This window comes from Danio aesculapii, chromosome 21, assembly GCF_903798145.1.
Source record: "Danio aesculapii chromosome 21, fDanAes4.1, whole genome shotgun sequence".
Lineage (NCBI taxonomy): Eukaryota > Metazoa > Chordata > Actinopteri > Cypriniformes > Danionidae > Danio > Danio aesculapii.
Window position 1 is genome coordinate 17104056 of NC_079455.1, and position 24858 is coordinate 17128913.

The window sequence follows — 24858 nt, forward strand, 5'->3', positions numbered from 1 at the left end:
TTCTTCTTCCGTCCATCTGTCGGTCTTGTCTGTCTGGATTGCATGCTAAACTTGGTGATTTGTGAATGATGTTATGTAATGGTTAATAACATTCTTCATGTTCTAACAAATTAATATTGTTTTATTTTTTAACAATGAATGAGTTTTATTTGTAGAGCTTTTCATAGCATCATTGATTGATCGATTTTACGTAACATTTTTTAATGCAATCAATGATGCATGTTTTCTTTAAGAATGATTGCATGCTGTTCATTAAGTTAATCTGTAACTGGGCCATAATCATAATGGCAATAAAACACCCCTAATTGGGATGCTGCATCCAAGTTTAACAAATAAAACAAAAGTACAGTTGCTGTCAGTGTACTAACCATAAACACATTCTAAAAGTGTCCAACTGGAATATAATTAGTCACAAACAAGTCAAGGGTCTGCTAATAATAATTTAGATGTAAATATTTGCTGAATATTTGTACTGGCTGAAAGAATACTTGCCAATACCTACCGATATTTTGCACTTGTCGTTACAATACTTATGAGTACCTATCAATAGTTTGTACTTGTTTATACGGTACTTACCAATACCTACAGATATTCTGCACTTTACAGTACTGAATACTAATATTTACCAATATAATACTTACCAATACTTTGTACTTGTCGATATAATACTTACCAATACCTACAGATACTGTGCATTTTCAGTACTGATTACCACATATTTACCAACAAACAGATACTCTGCACTTTTCAATACTGATTACCAAATATTTACCAAAATAATACTTACCGATACTTTGTACTTGTCGATGCAATATTTACCAAAACCTACAGATACTCAGCATTTTTTGGTACCAATTATCAAATATTTACTGATATATTACTTACCGATACTTTGTACTTGTCGATACAGTATTTTCCAATACCTAAAGATACTCTCCACTTTTCGGTACTGATTACCAATATTTACCAACAAACAGATACTCTGCACTTTTCAGTACTGACTACCAAATATTTACCCATATAATACTTACCAATACTTTGTACTTGTTGATACAACATTTACCAATACATACAGATACTCTGCACTTTTCAGTACTGATTACCAATATTTACCACTAAAATACTTACCGATACTTTGCACTTGTCGATACAATATTTATCAATACCTAGAGATATTCTGCACTTCTCTGTACTGATTACCAATATTTACCAACATACCTACAGATACTCTGCACTTTTCAGTACCGACTACCAAATATTTACCAATATAATACTTACCAATACTTTGTACTTGTCGATACAACATTTACCAATACCTACAGATACTCTGCACTTTTCTGTACTGATTACCAATATTTACCAATACCTACAGATACTCTGCACTTTTCAGTACTGATCACCAATATTTACCGCTAAAATACTTACCGATACTTTCCACTTGTCGATACAATAATTATCAATACCTAGAGATACTCTGCACTTTTCGGTACTGATTACCAATATTGACCAACATACCTACAGATACTCAGATTTTTCAGTACCGATTACAAAATATTTACCGAAATAATTCTAACCGATACTTTGTACTTGTTGATGCAATATTTACCAAAACCTACACATACTCTGCATTTTTTGGAACTTATTACCAATATTTACCAACATACCTACAGATACTCTGCATTTTTTGGAACTGATTACCAATATTTACCAACATACTTACAGATACTCTGCACTTTTCAGTACCGAATACAAAATATTTTACCGATATAATACTTACCGATACTTTGTACTTGTCGATACAATATTTACCAATACCTATAGATACTCCACACGTTTCAGTACTGAATACCAATATTTACCGATAAAATATTACCGATACTTTGTACTTGTCCATACAATACTTACCAATACCTACAGATACCGTGAACTTTTTACTACTAATGACCAATATTTACCAATATAATACTTACCGATACTTTGCATTTACAGACACAATACTAATAATATAAATATATAATATATAACTACAATACAGTCAATATATTATTATATAAATAGAATACAAATAATATATACTTACCAATATAATACTTACCAATACCTACAGTACAGATATTTAGTACTTTTCAGTACTGATTCCCAAAACTTACCTATATAACACTTACCAATACTTTGTTCTTTCTGATACTGATTACCAATACAGTACTTTACAATACAATACTGATGGATATTTGTAATTTCTGATACAACACTTACTGTACCAATAATTTGCACTTGCTGGTACTATTTATCGATATTTGTTACTTGACAGTGAGGATTAAGTGTAACTGATTTGATCATTTTTGCATATTTTATCAATCAATTAATCACAGCGCAAACATGTAGGTCCTACAGCAGAAATTGCTATTCAGTTGCTGTTAAACCACATAACAATTTCCACTTCAAAAGTATATTGAATAGATGTTTAGCTACTTCAAAAAGTAGTATTTGCTTGTTTGCGTATCGTTTATATTATTGCTCAAACCAATTTGCGCACTATACACCATGCTATAGTTTCACAAGTGAGTACAGTGTAAAGCAAGAACACTGTGTATTGTTTCCCTCGCATAATCCTGTCACAAATCCCTCACTTTAAAAAGCACCCCTTAATTATGCTGTGAAATTAAACAACTCCACTTCCCCGAGGTGACACATTTTAACCGTATAAGGCTGCACATCGGCGTCTCCAGTGCACATGTCCATCAACTGCAGAATAACACTAGATTAGAGGGATCACCACACCTGACAGCTCATGCCTGTGAGCTATTGGCGTCTGCTTATGTCCGCATAGTCTGTATAATCAAGCCTTTGTGATCTCAAGAGCGTTGCTATGCTGGTGCTGTTTACATTTTAACACTGTGACCTTAATCTTAAGATATGTTTATTAGTTAATAAAAAGACAGGAGGTAGAACATGAAAGATTGACGCAAGACTGATAAAAATCGCATGTAGCAAGATGTAGAATAAAATAGACTTTCTTCACTATAAACAAATGTGTAATTTATATTTAATATATGCAATATTTTCAGATGTATTTATTATATTCATTTTAAAGATATATTCCACTTGATGTTTACAGTTGGTTGAAATTACTTCTAAAAGTAAACTAAAAGATGTAAGTTAATTTAAGGCAGCAACTTTTTTACTGTGCAGAGCTCTGTATAAAAAATAATAATTTATGATGTGATACATAAAACACTCAAAGAGCTGCATAACATGAAAAATTATAATTTGACGTGTGTTATAACCAGTGTCATGTTATGTCATGTCATAATTTATCAATATATTTACTGTATCGGAAGAGCGGATCAAGTCTTTGCATGTGTGGATTGTTAGCTTTTCCACTGGCTTCCTTTCCGTACTTCAGGTTGGGAGGTCTGGAAATGAGCGTCTGTCAACATTAGATGTTAAAACAGTGCAGGTACCGAGGCTTTCAGACCTGAGGAAATGTAAATAGCATAAATGTAGCACAATAGGTGCGTGTATGCACAAGCAGTGTGAGGGAAAAAAATGACTTTGGCGCCAGGAAGAAATGAAGGAATATTACAACACAGTTAACAGCTGACAAAATGTCTTCGCTACATGCAAAGGTCGCCTGTGATTCTCAGCTTGCTGGTTGAGCGCGAGGGCAGACATGTGCTCAGAGCTGTCATCTCTGAGAGAAAGTGATTTTCTGTCACTTTCTGTTCAGCTCTCGGGTGAGAGAATTGTAATTGCGCTACCAATTAGAGTCATAGAAGAGAGCTTAGATGCAAGAGGGTCTATGGTAGAAGCCCAGCTTCAAAAATAACCAAAGAAATCCTAATAATAAATCAATTAAAACATCTGATTATAAATAACAAATAAAGGGTGCAATGAGGTTTGTGTAAAATGTCATTTTTCAATCATTTTCATTGCAAACCCTTCATACATACAGTACTGCCTAAATCCATACAAGAAAGAGATGGACCATATATCAACGTTCTCCTGGAAGTACTCTATAGCAGTGAATTTAGCTTACTACAAAACAGAACTTAAAACCCTACCTCCCATCCCACCCATCTAACATTGATCAAAATATTTGTGGAAGGTTGATAAAAAATAAAATAAGGCATACATGAATAACATTTAATGACATTTACAATCATAAAAATATAGTTTTTTCAAATTCTGTAAACTATTGATAATATTTCTTCCTAATTTAAAATAAAAAAACGTTATTTTTCATAAATTACCAAAAAATTTGATGTTTTCAAACTTGTTTATATTCATTTTAAGACACCAGAAAGCCAACGCTTCCAAAAAAGTTAAAGAAATCAACATTTTGTGAACTAACCCTGATTTTTAATCAGTGCCAATAAAGTCATTTATGTTCTGACATAATATACATAACATAAATATCAAAAAAAAGAAAAGTTCTAAATATTTAAAAAGAAATACTACTAAACATTTATCAGAATAAATAAAATAATATTATCAGAATAAATTTAATATTGATATTTTCCATACATCTTAGTAAAATGTTCAATATTGATTTCTAAGTCTTTTAAATTAGTAGTAATTCAATGTTATATGTGGGCTTCATCTGTAACTGTAGACTATATTTTGAAAAGAAATATTACTAAACATTTATTAGAATAAATAAAATATTAATTCATTCATTTTCTTTTCGGCTTTGTCTCTTTATTAATCTAGGGTCGCCACAGAGGAATGTCACAACTTATCCAGCATATGTTTTACACAGTGGATGCCCTTCCAACTGCAACCCAGCACTGGGAAACTAAATAAAATAATATCAGAATAAATGAAATATTGATATATTCCTTACGTTTTAGTGAAATGTTCAGTATTGATTGCTAAGTCTTTAAATTAATAGTAATTAAATGTAACATGTGGATTCATCTGTAACTGTAGACTCCAGTGTTAAAGTAATTTTAGACACTAACATAATATATATTATTTATCCTTAAGAAAATTAATAATCAAAATGTTTCAAGACAGTCACAGTTTGCTCAGTAAACCACTATTTAAATAAAAAAAGAAACACTGTTATGTTTAGTTTTTTCCAATGTACTGTATTATTAAACTTCTAGTCTTCATATTAACAACATATGTCTGCTTTTATTGTATGTTTTTTATAAATAAGAAGCTCATCTGTATCACATCTGTTCCTAGTTTAAAAAAAGACAACAGTGGGAATCTCTGCTAATATTATGCATGTGAGCTGCTCAGTGCTTGTTTACTCATTCAAACAATCATATCATCCTGGTCCTTTGACCCTTTGAGTAACAACTAAATTTGTAGCCATTATCAGCAATAACATACAACCTGTTAGGACATGCAGAGCTCTGTCCATCATTGTACACTCAATCCAGACAAAAGCTACAGGCAAATTTCAGTATAATAGCTATGTCTAGCCGACATCTCTTGTTGCATTCCGCATGTTCTACTAATACTCATTGCAGAGTGCAAATAGCATCTTGTTATTAACAATTAACATAAACCAAATTTATGTTTTATGAATAATACCGACTGTCTGTGAGCCCCACAGGTAAGCCACATCAGAGATATTTTTAATTGTGCACTTCAATGCATATTTACCTGCATTCCTGCATACTTGCTGTTTTGTTTGTAGTATAACAACAATTATATTAATGATAGAGTTGAAACACCTTGCCTAAAATAACAGGAATTAAAGTGTCTAACAATACGCCCTTATCATGACATTAATCCATACAATAAAATCTACTAACCTAGAGCTCGTTTTTAGAAATGTCAGATCCTAATCCATGCAGTAAATACCATAATAACGACTAGTTTATCATTTGTTTTATTACTTGCAATTATAACTAGCGCTTCCATGTTAATCCTAGAAACCCATATTTTGGATGTGCTCTAACCTGCATGATCTAACCACTTATTCTCTGTTATATATGATAGGATCTGCATGATGTGTCCACAATGTGACTTTCGTAATTTTGTCCATATGTGTTCCTGTGTATGGTGGGATATCTCTCTCTTAAATCTTGTTCTTGTTTTTCCTCTCTCTCCCTCTCTCTGTTTTTGTTTTTGCTCTTCATTATCAACTCTTTGCACTGGCAGAGTCTCTGGGGATTGAATTTATGGGTATGGACCAGCCCTTCCTTCCAGATTTCCATTCGACACACCTGCATTGACTCTCTCTGATGGACTCTAAAGCAAATGAACAAATTGATTAACAAATGAATCTGTCAATCTCTATATAGTAGCCCCTCTTTTCAAGAGTCAGCATGGGAATCATTATCTGCAGCCCTCGTCTCGTCACAGCGGGATTTTAAGGCTTTGTTCAGACAGGCAGAAAAAAAATGGATATGATTCAAATCTGTTTTGGGGGAAAAAACTAAAACATGAAATATAATGTTGATAAAAATCTATATGTGGTCTGAATCACTTTTTTTTTTTTTTTGGAACGTGTCTCAGGGTGCATTTACACAACAGCAATGTACTAAAAATGAAGGAAAGCTTTTAGTTTCTGAAAAGTTTCATATACATGTTGTTAAAACAATCCCGCTCGCCAGGAATAATAATAGTTAAAAATAAATTAATAATAAATAAGATGTTTCGCTTGACGCCCCAGTACACAAGATTAGCAGATAAAACCGCCATAATTAAACTTGTGCACACTGGAATGGTTTTTGCTCAGCATCATTTTTAAGCATTCCTACTTGAGCGAATTTCACTGGCAATGAAAATCATTCCTTGATGTTAGCTTGGTGAGGTTTATTTATAAACTAATTTCAAGAGGATCACGTTATTATGATTTATCACAGCTGGTCTCGTATTAAGCTAATCAGTATCATCCAATCATATGAGCCATAAGCTACTATAAATAACCACAGTCTTCAGTCCACTTTATCTTCGTTTGGAAGAAACCCCCCTTCCTCCCCATTCTCCTCCTTTACTATAGATCGGGCGGCACGGAGGCCCAGTGGTTAGCACTGTTAGCCCCACAGCAAGAACACTGCCAGCCCTGGTCCTCCCAGGTCGGTAGGTGTTTCTGTGAGGAGTTTGTATATTCTCCCCGTGTTCGCGTGGGTTTTCCCTGGGTTCTCCGGTTTCCTCCCACCATCCAAATATATACATCATGCATAACAATCAAGCATTTGTCCCCTTTTTTCCTCACGTGTTCCCTTAGCTACTGCAGATGGGGAGTTCTGAGATCCACCGAGCTCAGGCTCCCCTCTCGCTCTGCGAACGGGAGGAAGCCCCGGGCTCGAGGATCCCTTGAGCTAGGGGCTCTCTCCCGGGACAGCATGCCAAACAAGCTTTTGATCGATCATCAGCTAAGTGTGAACTCTTGAATGCTTAATGAATAAGCAGAAATACCCCACTACACAAGGTGGTGCTGGTCAACTTTATGCTTCTGACTGTTTTGCTTGTTGCACAGAAGGAATCGCATTGGCTTTTTCACTTTGGTCTAATCTCCTATACAGCGCTGAAACCCCTCTTTAAAAGTTTGTGGGAAAAGTTACAAGCCATGAAAGAAAATTAAGTGAAATGAAACTCTCCGTTGAATCCTGTTTGATTCGAGCCTGGCTATACTGTGCCTGAGCACCACCAAGCCGTGATTTATTGTAACTTTAACAGCTCGAGCACATGAATAAAAGTGCCAATTTTATTGGTCGAATAGTCTTTTTAACGCAGTACATCAAACCAAAATATTAGCCTGTCGGTTTTTTTAACAAATGACACAAATTTACAACAAATTTAACAAATGCACACACACACACACATATACACACATCGGTGCATGTTAAATATCGGCGATAAGCTTAAGTGAAAATCACCAGGGTGTGCACAAACCTTTATGCATGCAACAACGTCACTTCACACAGAATTATGGTCCTGTAGGTTGCTATTGTTGCTTTGCTTCAGCATAATTTTTTTGTAGATTACTCAGACAATAAAAAATAAAAAACATTTAAATCCCAAATTCAAATTTATAATGTTCAGGCGGCCAAAATTCCCAAATTTTATTGTTGTGTAAATAAACAACCAACATGATCTCGCAGCAATTTGCTGGTATTTTCACTTCTGACTAATTTACATGTGAATTTTAATGATCTTAATCAAATGTTTACATACAACTTCCTATTGTCCCATTGTTGTTTATACTTAGGAGGATCATCTTTCTAAAAATTGTACAGTTAAACATGAATAAATTGTACAAATTTATAAAAGTTAGCCCCTAATTTGCCCTACTTCTCTAAAAGATTGGGTCAGAACAAACAAAATGGTTCAAGTCTTTAAAGATTTACATTTGAAAACCTAGACTTGCCGATAGATTCGTAGAATCTACACATGCACATCATGCCACTGTTTAAAATAAAAATAATAATAAACAAAATAAAAAATAGCACATTGACATTTTTTCAAATGTTTTTTATTTTAGACCCCGGATTGTTTAGTTATTATGTTTATGGATGACGTTAAGACCTCAAAATTTTTGTACAATTCATACAAATTAGCCTCTAGTTTGCCAAAATATTTAGAAATGATGTGCAAAATGACCTAATTTCTCTGAGAGATTGCAGAGAAATCACCATAATAGATAAAAGTTTTTCAATTTACTTGATAGTTGTGCCTTTTTTAAAGTTATGTTTAATAAAAGTTAAATTATTGTTAATTAACCATGAAATAGCTGTTTCCATTAGGATGTCACAAGCAAAAAGCATAAAAAAATGCATTTTTAATGTTGTGTAAATGCCCTCTCAGTCCGACTGATCGAATCAGTATTTTGACAAGACCAACATGACACAGCCCATATGTAACATTATACAAAATTCACAGTTGACTGTCCAATACACTATTTGTGTCTCACGTTTTCCTCATCTTGTGAATTATGAGATATTCACTATGAATGAGCAAGCCAAAAAAAGAAATTCTTTGGCAACCAATGCACATACCAGATGCTGAACAATCAGATAAAATATTATTACTTGCAAAATGTCCAAAATATCAGGTTCGAAATCTAAATTGCATATGCGTGCCGTGTGAACCAAGCCTTAGAACTTGTACCTATTTAAAATAAGCTGTAAATTTCCATGCAGCTCATGAAACATTGCCAAAGCAGCTTTAATGTGATCATTTAACCATGTGCGTAGACAGTTCAAGTTTTACCTAGGACTATAGGCAACCATATATTTTGTTGAATCAGTTGGAAACAAAAAAAAGTCGGCAGATGAGTCAGTTTTTTGAAGAAGTACACAGATTTGTTAAAGTGCATGCAGAAGGTCTGAAGCTCTAAAGTAGTTAGCATTGCGCGGGGGTGATTTGTGTAAACCTCCGTCAGTTTTACACACAAACCTGGTGTTTACTGAACAGTAAACATAACAAGTGTGCAGCTTCAAGTGTATTTATGTGCACTAGAGTAGTACTAACATTGAATCTAATTAGCCTGCGTTATACCTGGAAAGCTTTGACTCATGTTGATTCAAGGGCTTTCCTTTACGCACGCACCTTTCAACTCTTTGGTCAGACTATAAGACAGATCATTTCAAATCAGTTGTATTATTATCATTATAATTAATAATTTCTAGTCTCTCAGAGAATAGTTTATTATAATTGAATTGGTAGTTTTATTCATTTTGAGGGGTTACAGTTTACAATAAACTTTTATTTTTAAGAAAGGATAGAGCGTACACATGGACTAACTGTAATCAATGTTTTTACAGTATTTATTATCTTTGTTGGTAATAAAATAAATAATTAGTTTGGTAATAAATTTGTATAATAAACTACACTAAGAAAATCCTGGTTGCCTTCAATTTTAAGCTGAATCAAATTAACCTTATGAGGCCATTGAACTTATATTATGTTAAACTGACTTAAAACAGCTAGCGTAACTTATAAAATTAAGTTGGAACATAGTTAAGTTTAATAAGTTACATTGAGCTAAAAACATTTTCTGTCAGGACTAATTGATAATTTAAGTTATTTACAGTGTAATGTAAACAATATAACTCTGAAAATCAATAATGAATTAGTCAATGTTGAAACATTAATTGAGTGAAACATTAATACAGTGTCATTTTTTAAGCTGAATCAAATTAACCTTATGAGTCCATTGAACTTATATTAAACTGACTTTAAACAGCTTATGTAACGTCTAAAATTAAGTTAGAACATGATTAACTTAGTTTTAATAAGTTGCAATAAACTAAAAACATTTGCTGTCATGACTAATTGATCATATAAGTTTATTACAGTGTAATTTAAACAATACAACTCTGAAAATCAATGTTTTAGTCAATGTTGAAACTTTAATTGAGTGAAACGTTAATACAGTGTCCTTTTTAAGCTGAATCAAATTAACCTTATGAGTTCATTGAACTTATATTATGTTAACTGACTAAAACAGCTTGCGTAACTTATAAAATTAAGTTAGAACATGATTGACTTAGTTTAATAAGTTACAATGAACTAAAAATAAATGCTGTCATGACTAATTGAGCATTTAAGCTTGTCACAGTGTAATGTCAACAATATATCAATAAACTATCATGTATTTGTCAATGTTGAAACATTAATTGAGTTTAAATGTAGTTGTTGCAAAGATTTTTAATCCTTTTTTAAGTTGCATAACTTAATTAAATGTTTAAGTTTATAACTTAAAGGGAAAAATGTAATTCTGTGCTTACAACGAAATAAAAAAATATTCAAGAGAATAATTCTTACAGCTTATCTTGAATATTTGTGAATTTTTTACTAGAACTTAAATATACTGTACTATATGTCCGTAATGCTAAAACAGGTATAATTTATGAGAATATGAATAGCAATCAGGCTCTCTGTTTTAAATATTTTACATATAAATTCTCATGAGAATCTGCAATTCATCCAGATGTTTTTTTAATATATGTTTGAATATGGCGACTTGACTTTCAATGCAATATAGATGAGTGCTGCAGATAAGAGCCTCAAACAAAACTGTTCTTTACTTTCATTTTCTCCCTTCATTTCTTCTCTCTGTTGCATCTGTCCTCTTTCTTGTTGTCTTTCCTCAATCATTTTCTTTCCATCCTTGCACGCTAATTGGCCATTCCTCTCTTCCAACCAATTTGCTTTCGGCAGCTGCATTTGATAACGTTTTCCGATTGAATGCAGTTTTTTCTTTTTGTTTTCTGGTCTTCATTTTACCAGGGCTTGAACAAACTGAATCCTGGCAGCTCTAGCATGCTAAACTGCATTAGTAGCATAATTAGTTTGTTTACATGACCTCTCCCAATCGTCTGTTCTTTGCTTACAAAAACAGCCTCTGTTTTCCTTTGAAAATGATCTGTTTTACGATACGTGTAAACTGGGGTTTCTATGAAGTCACACAGATTTGTTCCTACCAGCACACAGAAAAAAAGAATGTTCCATAGCGAACGACAGCTGGATTATTTCATTATTGATTATGAAATATTTCTCCCCCTAACAAGTCCCCATTCCTCCTCTCGGACACACATTCTCTTCCTTTTGGAAGGTCTGTGGGACATCATTTCCAAAGGAAAAAAGCTGAAGGCTGGACATAGATTGTGGTTTGATATTTGGAAAATATGTAACCAACATTCAGTGGTTGTTGCAGAAAAGTTACCAGATGCAATACAAGTTTTGCTCACTTTATTATTATTATTTATTTATTAAATGTTTTTTTTGTTTTGTTTTTTTTAGGGAAAATTTTGACCACAGTGAGGCTTCAATGCTTACAATAGAAGTAAAAGGGCCATTATTTTGATAAGTTAAAAGCTTCATTTTATGAAATACTTTACTGTACATTAATTCTTTTATCAAATGCATAATATATTAAATAAATAAATAAATAAATAAATAAATAAATAAATAAATAAATAAATAAATAAAATCAAGGTGGTAGTGTGGTGTTTACAATGGAAATTGGCAAACTAATGGAGGATTTAAAAGCAAATATATAAAGCCAATAATTATGGCATTATAGGAAAGTACTTTTGTTGTTAAAATGTGTTATGTAAAACTTTAAATCACTTTAAGGGTTGCGTAAGGATTTAGAGTTAAACTGTAAATGTAGACTTTGGGGCATGATGTTGATCATCGCTCAAAATATAAAAATGACTTCATTGTTGTCTTAATAAATGATAAAAGAACACATTTTCTTGTTTTTTTTTTCATGAAAATGGGTTTTTAAAAAACTTTATATTCTAAAGGAACAAAAATAAAACCTAACAATACGTTTTTTAGTGTTTTTTACATAATTTTTTGCCTTATTTACATTAACTCATTAACATTACAGTAATGTTTTCAAAATGATCAAATTGAATTCTCTATCAACTTCTATAACAAAAAAAATGACGATGATGATGAGAAAAGGGCAAAAATAATCTTAGAATATTAAGTATTTCTGTTAGTTAGCTTGTCGTATTTGAAAAAAAAAAACAATAATATAGTGACACTTGTGATTAAAATGGGCCTATTTTTGAAAGATATATATAAAAGCAGATGTGTTGTTGTGAGTGATGTTTTCAAGCTACCCTATTCACTTGCATTGTAAGTGCCTCACTGTATAGTACAAATATAGTTAAATGAGCTTAACTTGTACTGGATCCACAAAATTGCTTTGAATGCTTGCTGAGTATCCATGCTTTGATTGGTTATCAATACAATAAACCATCGCCGACAATAACGCCTGATGATTGTAACTGTGCCTCCATGTTAAGCGCCTCTTAAACCAATTTGTGCCAAACGTTCATTCAAATTTCAATTGTCCTCCAGAAATTCTATTTGAGCCTGTAAATTGAGCTGAATCACGACGCCCCCCAGTGGAGAATGGCATCCACATGGACTCACAGAAATCATCAGTGCCCACTGGGAGATCAATCAGACTGGCCGATTCCCTCATGTTCATGATAATGATAAGCACAATTCCTCGCGCAAGCAGTTTCCATTGCTGAGCTGCTCCGTTTAAGCCAGCGTTGAGCCTTGATTCCAGTTCACGATTAAGACAAGACCCCGCAGGCAAAAACACTGCTTTACATGCACCTCATAATTTTATTTCAGTCTAATATAAACAAAACATCCAAATTACACACTTTATTAGTGTGTAATCTGAAGATTTCTATTACAATACATATTTTAACATCCATTTTCTTATTCTTTTCAACTAAGCCATTATTCACTAATTCAGCACCATATACATCCACCAGACTTTACATTTTTATTCACACCTATATATCCATATACTGAAAGGTTGTACAGAGGGTTTGCTCTTGCGTAATTTGCCTGATTATTTACAATATTTGATTCTACAAAATATTGTGGAAATGTATTTTTTTGTTTGTTTGGGGGTTTTTTTTCTGGCTGTTTGCAGAATGATTTTAATTATGAATGGATAAAACCAGAAATCCAAAACCCCATCGGTAAAAACCTTTCAGTCTAATATGTCGAAAAACAATTCACCCAATTTCATTCAGTTTTCACATTTTTGTGAAAGAAATGTTTGTAAAATAGCACATGGTTAATGAAATATAGCCTCATTTACATTTTTAAACAATAGTTTTTCAGTCAACTTGGAAAATACATATAAATATAATTATGATAAATGATAATATATACATGATAAATCATTTTTCCCCTATTTATCTGCAGTGTCTTGCCTTAATCTTCAGATCCATGTGGTCTAGGATTAGTTCACCCAAAAATAAAAATTCTGTTATTGATTCCAACCCTCTGAGACCTTCGTCCATCTATGGAACACAAATGAAAGTATTTTTACAGTGGCCGAGAGAGCCTAATGTGCTGCAATTTAAGAAAACATGTGCAATTACAAAAAACACCAGCAAATTAAGAAAAGATCATCATCCTTTAGACAGCACATGTGCTGCAAATCCTCACAATGAATACACATTAAAAAACAAACTACATTTTCTCACAATGCACACAAATTAATAAAAAGGGCAGCATTTTCTCACAACTCAGACAATTTATGAAAACACACTGCATTGTCTCACAGTACATTCAAATAGTGCAGAACAAAATAGAAATGTTTCAGGGGGGCCCTACAACAAGACGGACCCAGCTATTTAGCTTAGGTTATTTAGGCATAGTTTGTGGTTATTTAGAAAATACAAAGGCCAAAGGAATCAGGATGTTAAAATAAATAAACAAAAACAACTCACCTTTCATAGATCACCTACAACTTCACCGAGCAATAGTCACAGCACAGCGGCATCCTGTTTTAGGGTCCCCTTGAAACATTTCCATTGTGTTCCGTTCTTTTTGCAAATGTTGTGAGACAGTGCAGCGCTTTCCTAAATCGTTTGTGTTGTGAGAAAATGCAGCACATTTTATTAATCTGTTTGCATTGTGGGAAATGCAGTGTGTTTTTTTCATGTGTTTGCGTTGTGAGGATTTGCAGCACATGTGCTGTCAAACGAATAAAGATCTTTTCTCAATGTGCTGGCGTTTTGTGTAATTGCATGTGTTTTCTTAAATTGCAGCACATTAAGCTCTCTTGGCCACCGTATATCTTAGATGAAATCCTTGAACTCAGGTACATTGATTAATGTTAAACGTTTAATATGTGTTAATTAGATTATAAACATTACCATTTCGTTGGAGTGCAGTAAGTGCACTATTCTGTGCTTTTGAATGGCTGTATTAAAATTTTTTTGTCGTGTGCAAACAGCCGAAACGAAGAGTCCAAAACTTACATACAGCACCTTCAAGCATTTGCATATTTCAAAATTAGTAACAATAATTTAAATGTATTTTTGATAATATTGCAAATATTACAGCAAATTTGCTTCACAACATATTAACCAATCAATTCCTCATTCTTCAAAAACTACAGATCTGGCACCACCTGAGCCTCCATAGACACAAGTCTGAGACATTCAAAGTTCATGAATGGAATCAAAAATATAGTCAAGGTGACTTCGATGGTTCAAATGTAATCATGTGAAGCTCAAAAATACTTTTGTGCACCAAAAAAGATAAAAAAAAAACACTGTAAAAACTACCTTGTTCATCTTTGTCCTCTCTCTCACAATAAGTCAGAATGTACGTTAACTATTGAGAGTATGATGTATTGCCATGGAATCAGCAGTCCAACATGCTATCGTCATATTGCCGGTAGTAAATGCACATCTTGATCAGACACATAAGACATAGCCAAATCAAGTACATTTTACCGGTTTCTTTTTCTTTTGGATTCCTTTTTCTGAACTCTGAACAATATCTGGACCATTGCTGTCTATGAAGCGTCAAAGAGCTCTCGGATTTCATCTAAAGTATCTATATTTTAGTTCCGAAGATGAACGAAGGTCAACATGATAGTCGGTAATTAACAGAATTTTCATTTTTGGGTTAAGATCTGAGATATGTTTAATGGCCCCAAAGGAAGAGCATGTGTATATGATACATCAATGCTGAAAGATACGGAGGATCGTTGCAGCAGTGGAATCTGTTTAGGAGAGGATTTAGAAGCAGGTTTAGTTGTAGATGATTCTGGTGACTGTTGTCTGCTTGTGTTGCGTGCACAGAGGCAGAGGAGCTTTATCAGAAGAGAGTCCTGACAATCACCGGCATCTGTGTGGCTCTTTTGGTGGTGGGAATAGTCTGTGTGGTGGCCTACTGCAAAACCAAGTAAGTACTGTATGGAGCGCAATGGTAGATATATTAGTTTATGCTGTACTGTACATATACGAGTGATATTTAAAGGGATAGTTCAACTTTTGTAGTTCATTTCACTCTCGCTTTTAGGTCATGCAAGATGAAGGTGACTTGCTTTTTTAGCTGAAACTCTTTCTTGGTGACTAGTAAATTGAGTCAATGGCTACCGGCACTTTAAGTGTAATAAAAGGTATAAATTATACAGGCAAATCAAAACTCATACCTATGGTTCTTGGTGATACTGTATATTAAAGTGGTAATAAGTGAAATATTTGATCTGTGTAAGAATCTGAACAATATTTACAGCATTATTACCTTTATTCCAAAGAAAAAGCAAGTAAGTAAACAGGAAGTAAACTGAACAAGAAAATAAATAAATAAATAAAAAATATATATATATATATATGTATGTGTATAATTTTTTTTCCTAAAATAAATGATTAATGTTAATTATAGATTAACATTATAGATATTAAAACGTTATAGATATATAAAACATGTAATGTAATATTAATAAAAACAAATATACATTTTGTTTATTCAGAAATCTAATTTCTTTAATTGACCTAAAACACTCTTTTCAAACAAGACCGATACTTTTTTTGTAGCCACTATTCAGTGAATCAATCTATAAACATCGACAGTTTTGTATCAAGTCAGTTTAATACCTAGAATCAGAAAAGAGCACTATTTAGTGAGCTTTTGAATGTGATGATTGACTCTGGACCGGTGTCTGAGAGAGTGACCCTGCCTCACTGTAGCCTCCCTCCCAGGAAACAGAGGAAGAAGATGCACAATCATCTGAGGCAGAACATCTACGTGGATCATCCAAACCGCAACCTGGCCAATGGACCCAATCACCCCGGGCCTGGTCCTGAGGAGATTCCCATGGTAGATGTATGTAACTCTTCTCTATCAGTATATCTGTCTGTATAACACATAGAGGACGTTACGTACAACATTTCTGTCCCATTTCTTCTACTTTTCTGATGAGAGAGCTTTCAATTTAATATTGCGAAATAAGCACTCGCAGTTTATTTAAATTATTGTTAAATGTATGTGAGATCTGTTATTTTTTTTAATTGAGTAATGCAAGTAAAATTTACATGTACACTGTGTCCTAATACTGTGTTTATACAATTTAAACATTTGCATATATACTGTCTACATTTAACAACACAGACTCATTGGGAATATGTGCCCAGGGCTACATTTTTGGGTAATCGCAAATACATGCCTGCATTTCTGGATAAAATGAGTGTTACAGTGTTGTATGATGCTGATCATTTCAGTTCCTTTTCACACTACAGTGTGAAACTTGTGGGGATATAAATTCATATAATCTAGTTACAAATTAGCAATAATCTATATATAACTGAAAAGTTATATTCTTTGGTTTTTAATTAGCTCAAGTCATTTAAAACTCTAACTAGGGTGTAACAGACCTTAAAATCTCTTGGTTTCCTGAGCACTGACTGTCTCCAAAGTAATGCAAATTGTCAGTTTCAAAGCACAGCTGTGTCTATTGTCTAACAACTGGCAAAGTAACACTTTCGGGCTGGTCAACTGGTTGGACAGGTTCTGTCTCAAGAATATCATTTGCACACTTTGTTTTCATGCTAAAATGTATAATGAATTGGTACTTATGTGATGATGAGATTGGGGCTGGAAAGGCAATTTACCCTACTGACAAACAACAATTCATTTGCATGCTTTGTTTAGGTTTGTCCCCACCTCTCTGTTAAATGTATAAAAACTTAGTGTCTGCTGTACTAAAACAGAGTTCTTTCGATGACGCCAAAGCAACGCTGAGTTCTTCTTATTAAAGGATTCTGCTTTGAAGACACCCAAAAGTTCTCCCTGGTTTTTGGCTCATCTTAGAATTTCACAACAGTTTTGGTGCCGTGAGCCAGATAGAGAAATTCACAACAAACATTTACAGGGACATATTATTGATGGATAAGGAATTGTTTTCACATGGTTGTTTGTGCAGCACCTAATAAATAGCACAAAAAATCTTAAATGCATGGACCAGGTTTGAGTCTGGCAAAGGACGGTTCCAGTACAAGTCAATATGAAAGAAATGTGAAATTGTGGTAAAAGTACGCAGCCACTATGCACTTTTCTCCTCTGGTTTTTTTTTTAAACACTATCAGTTGGGATTAGGGAAGGGTGCAGGTCAGTTGATTATGCGCAACAAGCTCTCTGGCTTCACACCAGAGATGCGCACAGCAAAGATGTCAAAATGGCACATCTGAGAAAATGCAACCCAGTAACATATTTGAGATTCTCAAAAATCTCACAGCAGCCTCTAGTGGATTCATCAAAAAAAGCTGCAAGCAAACCTCGCCAGAGCAACAGATTTCACGGCATGTATTTCCAATGATCCTGTATTGATGTTAAAGCTCATTTAACATTACTGGTTTAAACCACATCTAAATGAAATAAATTCAGCTTTTTCGATATGAATATAATAATTAGCTTTATGCAATGATCAAGGATTGTCATCATTCATTGATCACTCATGTATGTAAAAGATAATGGGCTGTTTGTTTTAGTGGCAATAATCACTTCCCGCTGTGTTGCTTTGGATGAAATGAGTTGATTTACAGCACATTAATGATTTTACACTTGTAGTTTTACAGTATAGTAGAGGTCAATAAAAATATGAATGACACTGTTATAAATTTTCATGACACAATTATATTAGCATCATGACAATCATGTTTATGACAGATTTATGACAAGGTTTGATGTCTTGTTAATGTCTTGAAAATGACAAATGCAATTATGTTAACATATCTTGACAGAAACATCTCAAATAATGTCATCTTTCTTTAAAATGGCATACCTGAACTAATAACACTCAATGTCATAAGCATGCATTAAATCTCCTTATTCATGACATCACATTTCAATTATAATGGTTTCATGACAGTCTTATGAATAACCCCTTCAAGTAAAGCATTACCTATTTTCATACCTGATTGCAGTATATCTCCAAAAATGTACCGGCAACTGAGAGAGTCATTCGGCACGGAGCAGAGGCACCTTTTCCTGGCAGCCGTCAGTCTTCCAGATCCCACAACTCCTCCACCCGGGCTCATTCCTCCACCCACAGGTACACACCTGAAAGAGTGTCTTTCCTGATCACAAATGTGTGTGCGGACTCATGACGGGGTCACGCTCTGGCTGACCCGTGCTCGAGTCAGACGTCTGTTTTCATCTCATTCAGCATTCTTTGACTTCCTGTCACCCGCTGGATGTGGAATCTGAGTTAGACGGCCATTATTCACCCGTTTTAGAGTGGAGACACAGATGTGAGCGAGTGCAGAGATATTTAGAGGTTATATGGCACCATCATCTCGCAGGGCTCCCACTTCACGCTTGTCACTCACATTCATTCTCTAACACATGTGGGTTAAACCGGTGGTGCTCTTTTTGTTCTGTCTTGAATGCTTTGAAACACTAAAAATATCTGGCAACACTTGAGTGGTAATCGAGGAGTCGTGTTTTTTGGCAAATAGTGGTGCCAGATCTGTAGTTTTTGAAGAATGAGAAATTGATTGGTTAATTTGTTGTGAAACAAATTTGCTGTAATATTTGCAATATTATCAAAAATACATTTAAATTATTGTTACTAATTTTGAAATATGCAAATGCTTGAAGGTGCTGTATGTAAGTTTTGGACTCTTCGTTTTGGCTGTTTGCACACGACAAAAAAATTTTAATACAGCCATTCAAAAGCACAGAATAGTGCACTTACTGCACTCCAACGAAATGGTAATGTTTATAATCTAATTAACACATATTAAACCTTTAACATTATTAAATGTACCTGCTAAACGCTGATATGTGGTGGCTTGCACTGAGTCCGTTCTAAAGTTCAATTTCAAACAGTTTATTTTCAAGATGTGCTGCTGCTTTTGGTAGTATGGCAATAAATGTCATGTAAAATGGCATTCAAACTCACATTATTAGCATTCAATGCTGAATAAAGCACATGAGGTGTACCTGAGATGATCATTGTCAGTTTTCTGTTGTTCAGCTGCAACAAATACAAGCTGTTTCTAAAAAATTTTAGGTGTTGGTTAGAACAAAAACTTCTTTTAATATGGACAATATTCCTTCTATCGTGTGCCATTGCTTTTAGTTAGAACACGACTTAAATCAGCCTTTGTTGATGTTATCAATCTGGCTACCTGCTCTTGCGTGTGTTTTGAACCAGGGGTGCAATACCTAGTTCAACCACTGGGTGTCAACTTACATATTGCAGCTTTAAATTAAAAAGTAGATTAACTTTAGTTTGTTCATATGTAATTTTGTTTCCACTGAATAAAAATAATTAATACAGTTTATTTTGTAAAACAATATAACAACTATAAAATATAAATAATAAATTAAAAATAAACAACATTTAGAGTTCATCCAGGAATCAATATTTTTATCTGTAATTTATTCATCCCAAGCAGTGTTCTTGTTAATTTAAACTATTTAAAAATGTAAATATTAAAATAAACTAAAATATGGTTGACATTATACACTACCTGACAAAAGTCTTGTCGTCGATCCCAGTTGTAAGAGCAGCAAATAATAACTTCATTTGGAAAAGTGGCAAAAGGTAGATTTTTCCCATGAATCATTTGTTGAACTGCATCCCAATCACCACAGTACTGCAGAAGACCTGTTGGAACCTGCATGGTCCAAAGACTCGCACAAAAATCAGTCAAGTTTGGAGAATGAAAAATCATGATTTGGAGTTACATTCAATATGGGGCGTGCAAGAGATCTGCAGAGTGGATGGCAACATCAACAGCCTGAGGTCTCATGACATTTCTGCTGCCCATTACATTACAAACCACAGGAGAGGGCAAATTCTTCAGCAGGATAGCGCTCCTTCTCATACTTCACCCTCGACATCAAAGTTCCTGAAAGCAAAAAAGGTCAAGGTGTTCCAGGATTGGCCAGCCCCTTCACCAGAAATGAACATTATTGAGCATGTCTGGGGTAAGATGAAGAAGGAGGCATTGAAGATGAATCCAAAGAATCTTGATGAAAGGGAGTCCTGCAAGAATGCTTTCTTTGCCATTCCAGATGACTTCATTAATAAGTTATTTGAGTCATTGCAGAGATGTATGGATGCAGTCCTCAATGCTCAGGGGAGTCATTATTTCTGTTAAGTAACAAAACTTTTGTCTAAGCAAAGTCAGACCTTACTGTCCTAGTTAAATATCAAGGCATGATCATATTTTATTTTGGTATAATAAGCATAATCTAGAGGCCTTTGCCTTTCATATAAGCCACTTCTGATACCAAATGATCAACTAGAAGTCAAGTTATTATTTGTTGTATCTAAAACTTGGATAGGTGACAAGACTTTTGTCAAGTAGTGTATATACATAAATGAAAGAATAAATATTAAATAACAATACCATTTATGCAGTGTGTTCAGGTTAAAAAACACTAAATAGCTTATAAACTAATTACTAATTAATTACTGTAATTAATACCAAAGCAACTTGCTTTAACTCATTTAACCTATTTTTCTCAATGAAAGCAAATTGAAAAAGATGAAACATGTTATTATTTCACAACCATCAATCCATCTCCAAAAACTCCATAAAGCCCCCATAAAACATATCCATACAGTCCATCTTACACAACTGGCTAACTCTCAAAGCCACATGAAAAGGAAACAAACAGGTCAAGAAGCACTGGTTTAATCATCCTTTGCGCTTACTTCTATCTTGCTTTCCTTCCTTTCTTCCTTCCCTTTTCCTCTACTCTTTTCTCTCTGTCTCTCCACCTTTTCTCAGACATGAAGGGAGAACGTGGAGTCTGGAGCGCACAGACAGCGTCCTCTCCGACTGTCCTTCCGGCCTGATGTCGTCCTCAGTGGGGACCAGTAAATGCAACAGTCCTGCGTGCATGGAGGCTCGGGCCAGGCGTGCCGCACACTGTGGCTTTACTGAGCCCCACCGGCCGGCCCTGCAGTACGGCGACTCTTTCGACTCGCTCGGGGACTCTCCGCACAGCGACAGGTGCGCCTCTTTCTGCAGCTGTGGGACTGACGAGAGGTGTAGTGTGCGCAGTAAGACCATGTGTTCAGTGCGCAGCCGCCTTGATACCTGGAGACTGCCATAGGTGGAGGGAAAGAGTCAATAGCAAATGGTTGTTGCGTGAGGTGTTAGGCTGTGAATTTTAGACCTGAGTTAGGGGTTGTTATGTTGGAAAAAAAAAAGTTAGTTAGCAATTTTTGTAATAGTGTTAGCAATTAAAGATAAATTAATAATAATATTTAGCCTCATCCATCCTTTCTGACTCAGTGACTGGAGTATCTCAGCTTCGTCAAATTTTTCCAATTATTTTTTAATTTTTATATATATTTTTCATATTATTTAATGTCATTTATTTTTTGATAATATTTGTTTTTTATGTTTCTGTTCATTTTAATTCTTCGATTTCATTAATAAGTGAAGTTTTACAAACTAATTTGCACGTGATATGATTGACTCTCATCCATAGTCAGCAATAATCCGATCAGATCAATCCAAGCCTACAATAAATAGACCGATTTCACCCTACTGCCTTATCTTCATTTTGGAAGAATCCGCCCTTTCCGAGAGGAGCTCTCGAGACCTACCTGATATGACCCCCTTATATTCTAATTGACCAGGCGGGAACCATGGGCTCAGTTATCTCCAAGCTCAGGGTTTTCTCCCCACACAGCATGCCAAACCTGCAAATAGCGTCAAGCAATATCTAAATGTGAACTCTTGAAATTTAACGCAATATGTATTTTTACACATTCCTTCAATTAAATTGAAATAAACTTGCTCATAATAATTTACTTCAAAACATCTCACATTGAGCTTTTTTGCTGGACTCCTGTGGAGAAATAATATAGCATGATAATTCGAAGGTTGGCCATTAAATTGCCACAAAGCTCTATTTGAAGAAAATAAGCTAGCTAATTTTGACTTATGTATTTTTAAAACTTTCATAATTAAATGCTCATAGGTAGAATGGTAAAAATGTCTAATTTCACAGAAAACATCCTATATTTTATCACATGAGTGTAATAAATAATAATTTGTATTGTAATTTTTGCATAGTTACCTTATTATACCTTATACCTTATTATTAGGCCCACACAGAATCTGCGCACGCAGAATTCCGCAGATTTTCAGCCCATCATTGATTCTGTTTTTTTACTTGTGTAAATGTGTGTAAATTTATATTTATTCAGTTTTTAAACTAAGTACAGTAATATTATTGATTAATATGAAAATATTCATATGATTTATTTACAATACACTTTGTAAAGTAATATTTTCTGTCTTTTAGTAGAGATATTAAATGAGAGATTTGTTTTTTTTGTTTTGTTTTTTCAAATAAAGTGGATCGAATTGGATTTGCATTGAATAAAACATTAAATAAAAGTTTAAAAGGTATTACTTTTTTATTTCATATATTAAGGTTTTAGTTATGATACTCCCAAAATAATTCTGCATAAATCTGCAGATTTTTAACACAATTCTGCGCAGAAATAGCAAAAAAATGTCAGCAGATTCTGTCTGGCCCTACTTATTACTTTTTTAATTACACCCAAATAAACTCCTTGGAATCTACTCAATTTAAGGTGAAATGTATTTCAACTGTATATGTACAGTATATTCACACAAATATAAATTAACTGATAATATCAGTACTATAAATACAAGTACATAACCATAAACGTGTATATGTATATATATATATATATATATATATATATATATATATATATATATATATATATATATATATATATATATATATATATATGTATATATATATATATATATATATACATATATATATATATACATATATATATATATACATATATATATATATATATATATATATATATATATATATATATATATATATATATATATATGTATATATATATATATATATATATATATATGTATATATATATATATATATATATATATATATATATATATATATATATATATATATATATATATGTATTTATATGTATTTATATATATATATATATATATATTCATGAAGTAGAACTTAAATCTTTACAATAAAATTTTCATAGTAAATTATTTAACCATTATTAAACTGTGAATCTATCCAAAACTCCGCTAATAAAAAAGCTGACCCCTCAAAAATCTTTGTATATGTTGCACACAGCGTACCGTGACGAATAGAACAGTAAAACTCATTGCGCAAATGTTGCAGATGCTCTGGCCCTGCTGAGAGAGTCAGAGAGTTGGGGTCAAGCACAGCCTCACTGCTCCAGATACACAGAGAGAAATCTAGCCCACGGCCAGCTGTATTTACAGTTATCTCTCGCCTGCAAAACGCCCACACCGCCATCCCAGGGCCAAAACAGGAGAATTTATACCGTGAGGGGTTCATTAAGTCAACAAGAGCCGAACAACACGTTATCTCTGGGGTGAAGCAGGTCTCTGGTGTTTCCTTCTCTACCTTCTCTCCTCCTCTGCAGCTGAAGGCTAATCTGAATGAGCAGCCAGTGTTAATTCTTCTGCTCCGGTTTGACTGTGGACACTTTAACTCGCACCGCACAGGCCAGAGGAACAGGCACAGATACAGAAGATTTCTCTGTGATGCTAGTGTTGTCACCATACTGAAATTTGTAACTTATTACAATACAGTCGGAATTGTTGATATAATTCCTTCATTTGTCAGAGTTAAAACCTTCAAGTATGGCTCAGCAATAAAGATTTTTACAATTGGACAAGTCAGGCCAGTTGTTTTGATTTTCACTAAAATAAGAAAGAAGGTTTAAATATTTGTTTTCATGTTTTGAACCATGTAGCATTCTAACAGTATGCTTAATGATTAATTCTATTGTCAGTATTAGAATCAATTATTAGAAGCGAATACTGGCCAAACTTAAAGAAAGTTGCATTACTGATTACAAACGAACAGTCAGTAATAAATAAATATGTTAATTACAACTAATAACCAGGGCCAGAGAGTATATGCAGACTTTTTTTAATCTGCAGATATTTACAGAATGTTTTTGAGAGTATGAGCTAAAAATTTATATAAAATAAAATAATTTTATATTTATTTTAGGTTTAAAATGCAAATTAAATCAAAAGAACCACTTAGTTACAACAGTTC

The 24858-nt window shown here is 33.6% G+C and overlaps 1 protein-coding gene across 8 annotated transcripts in view; it reads left to right on the plus strand.

The window, feature by feature from the left end:
* The window catches only part of nrg2a (neuregulin 2a), a 191144-nt gene that overhangs the window by 156572 nt on the left and 9714 nt on the right, over positions 1–24858 (plus strand). For 3 of the 8 annotated variants that reach the window (XM_056446718.1, XM_056446717.1, XM_056446713.1), the window contains 5 exons: positions 6121–6144; positions 15555–15657; positions 16446–16581; positions 18678–18805; positions 21501–21725. In XM_056446718.1, coding sequence (XP_056302693.1) covers positions 6121–6144; positions 15555–15657; positions 16446–16581; positions 18678–18805; positions 21501–21725 — 616 coding nt within the window. The remainder of the gene's footprint in view (positions 1–6120; positions 6145–15554; positions 15658–16445; positions 16582–18677; positions 18806–21500; positions 21726–24858) is intronic. The other 5 variants (XM_056446712.1, XM_056446711.1, XM_056446714.1 and 2 more) reach the window with 5 other exon arrangements.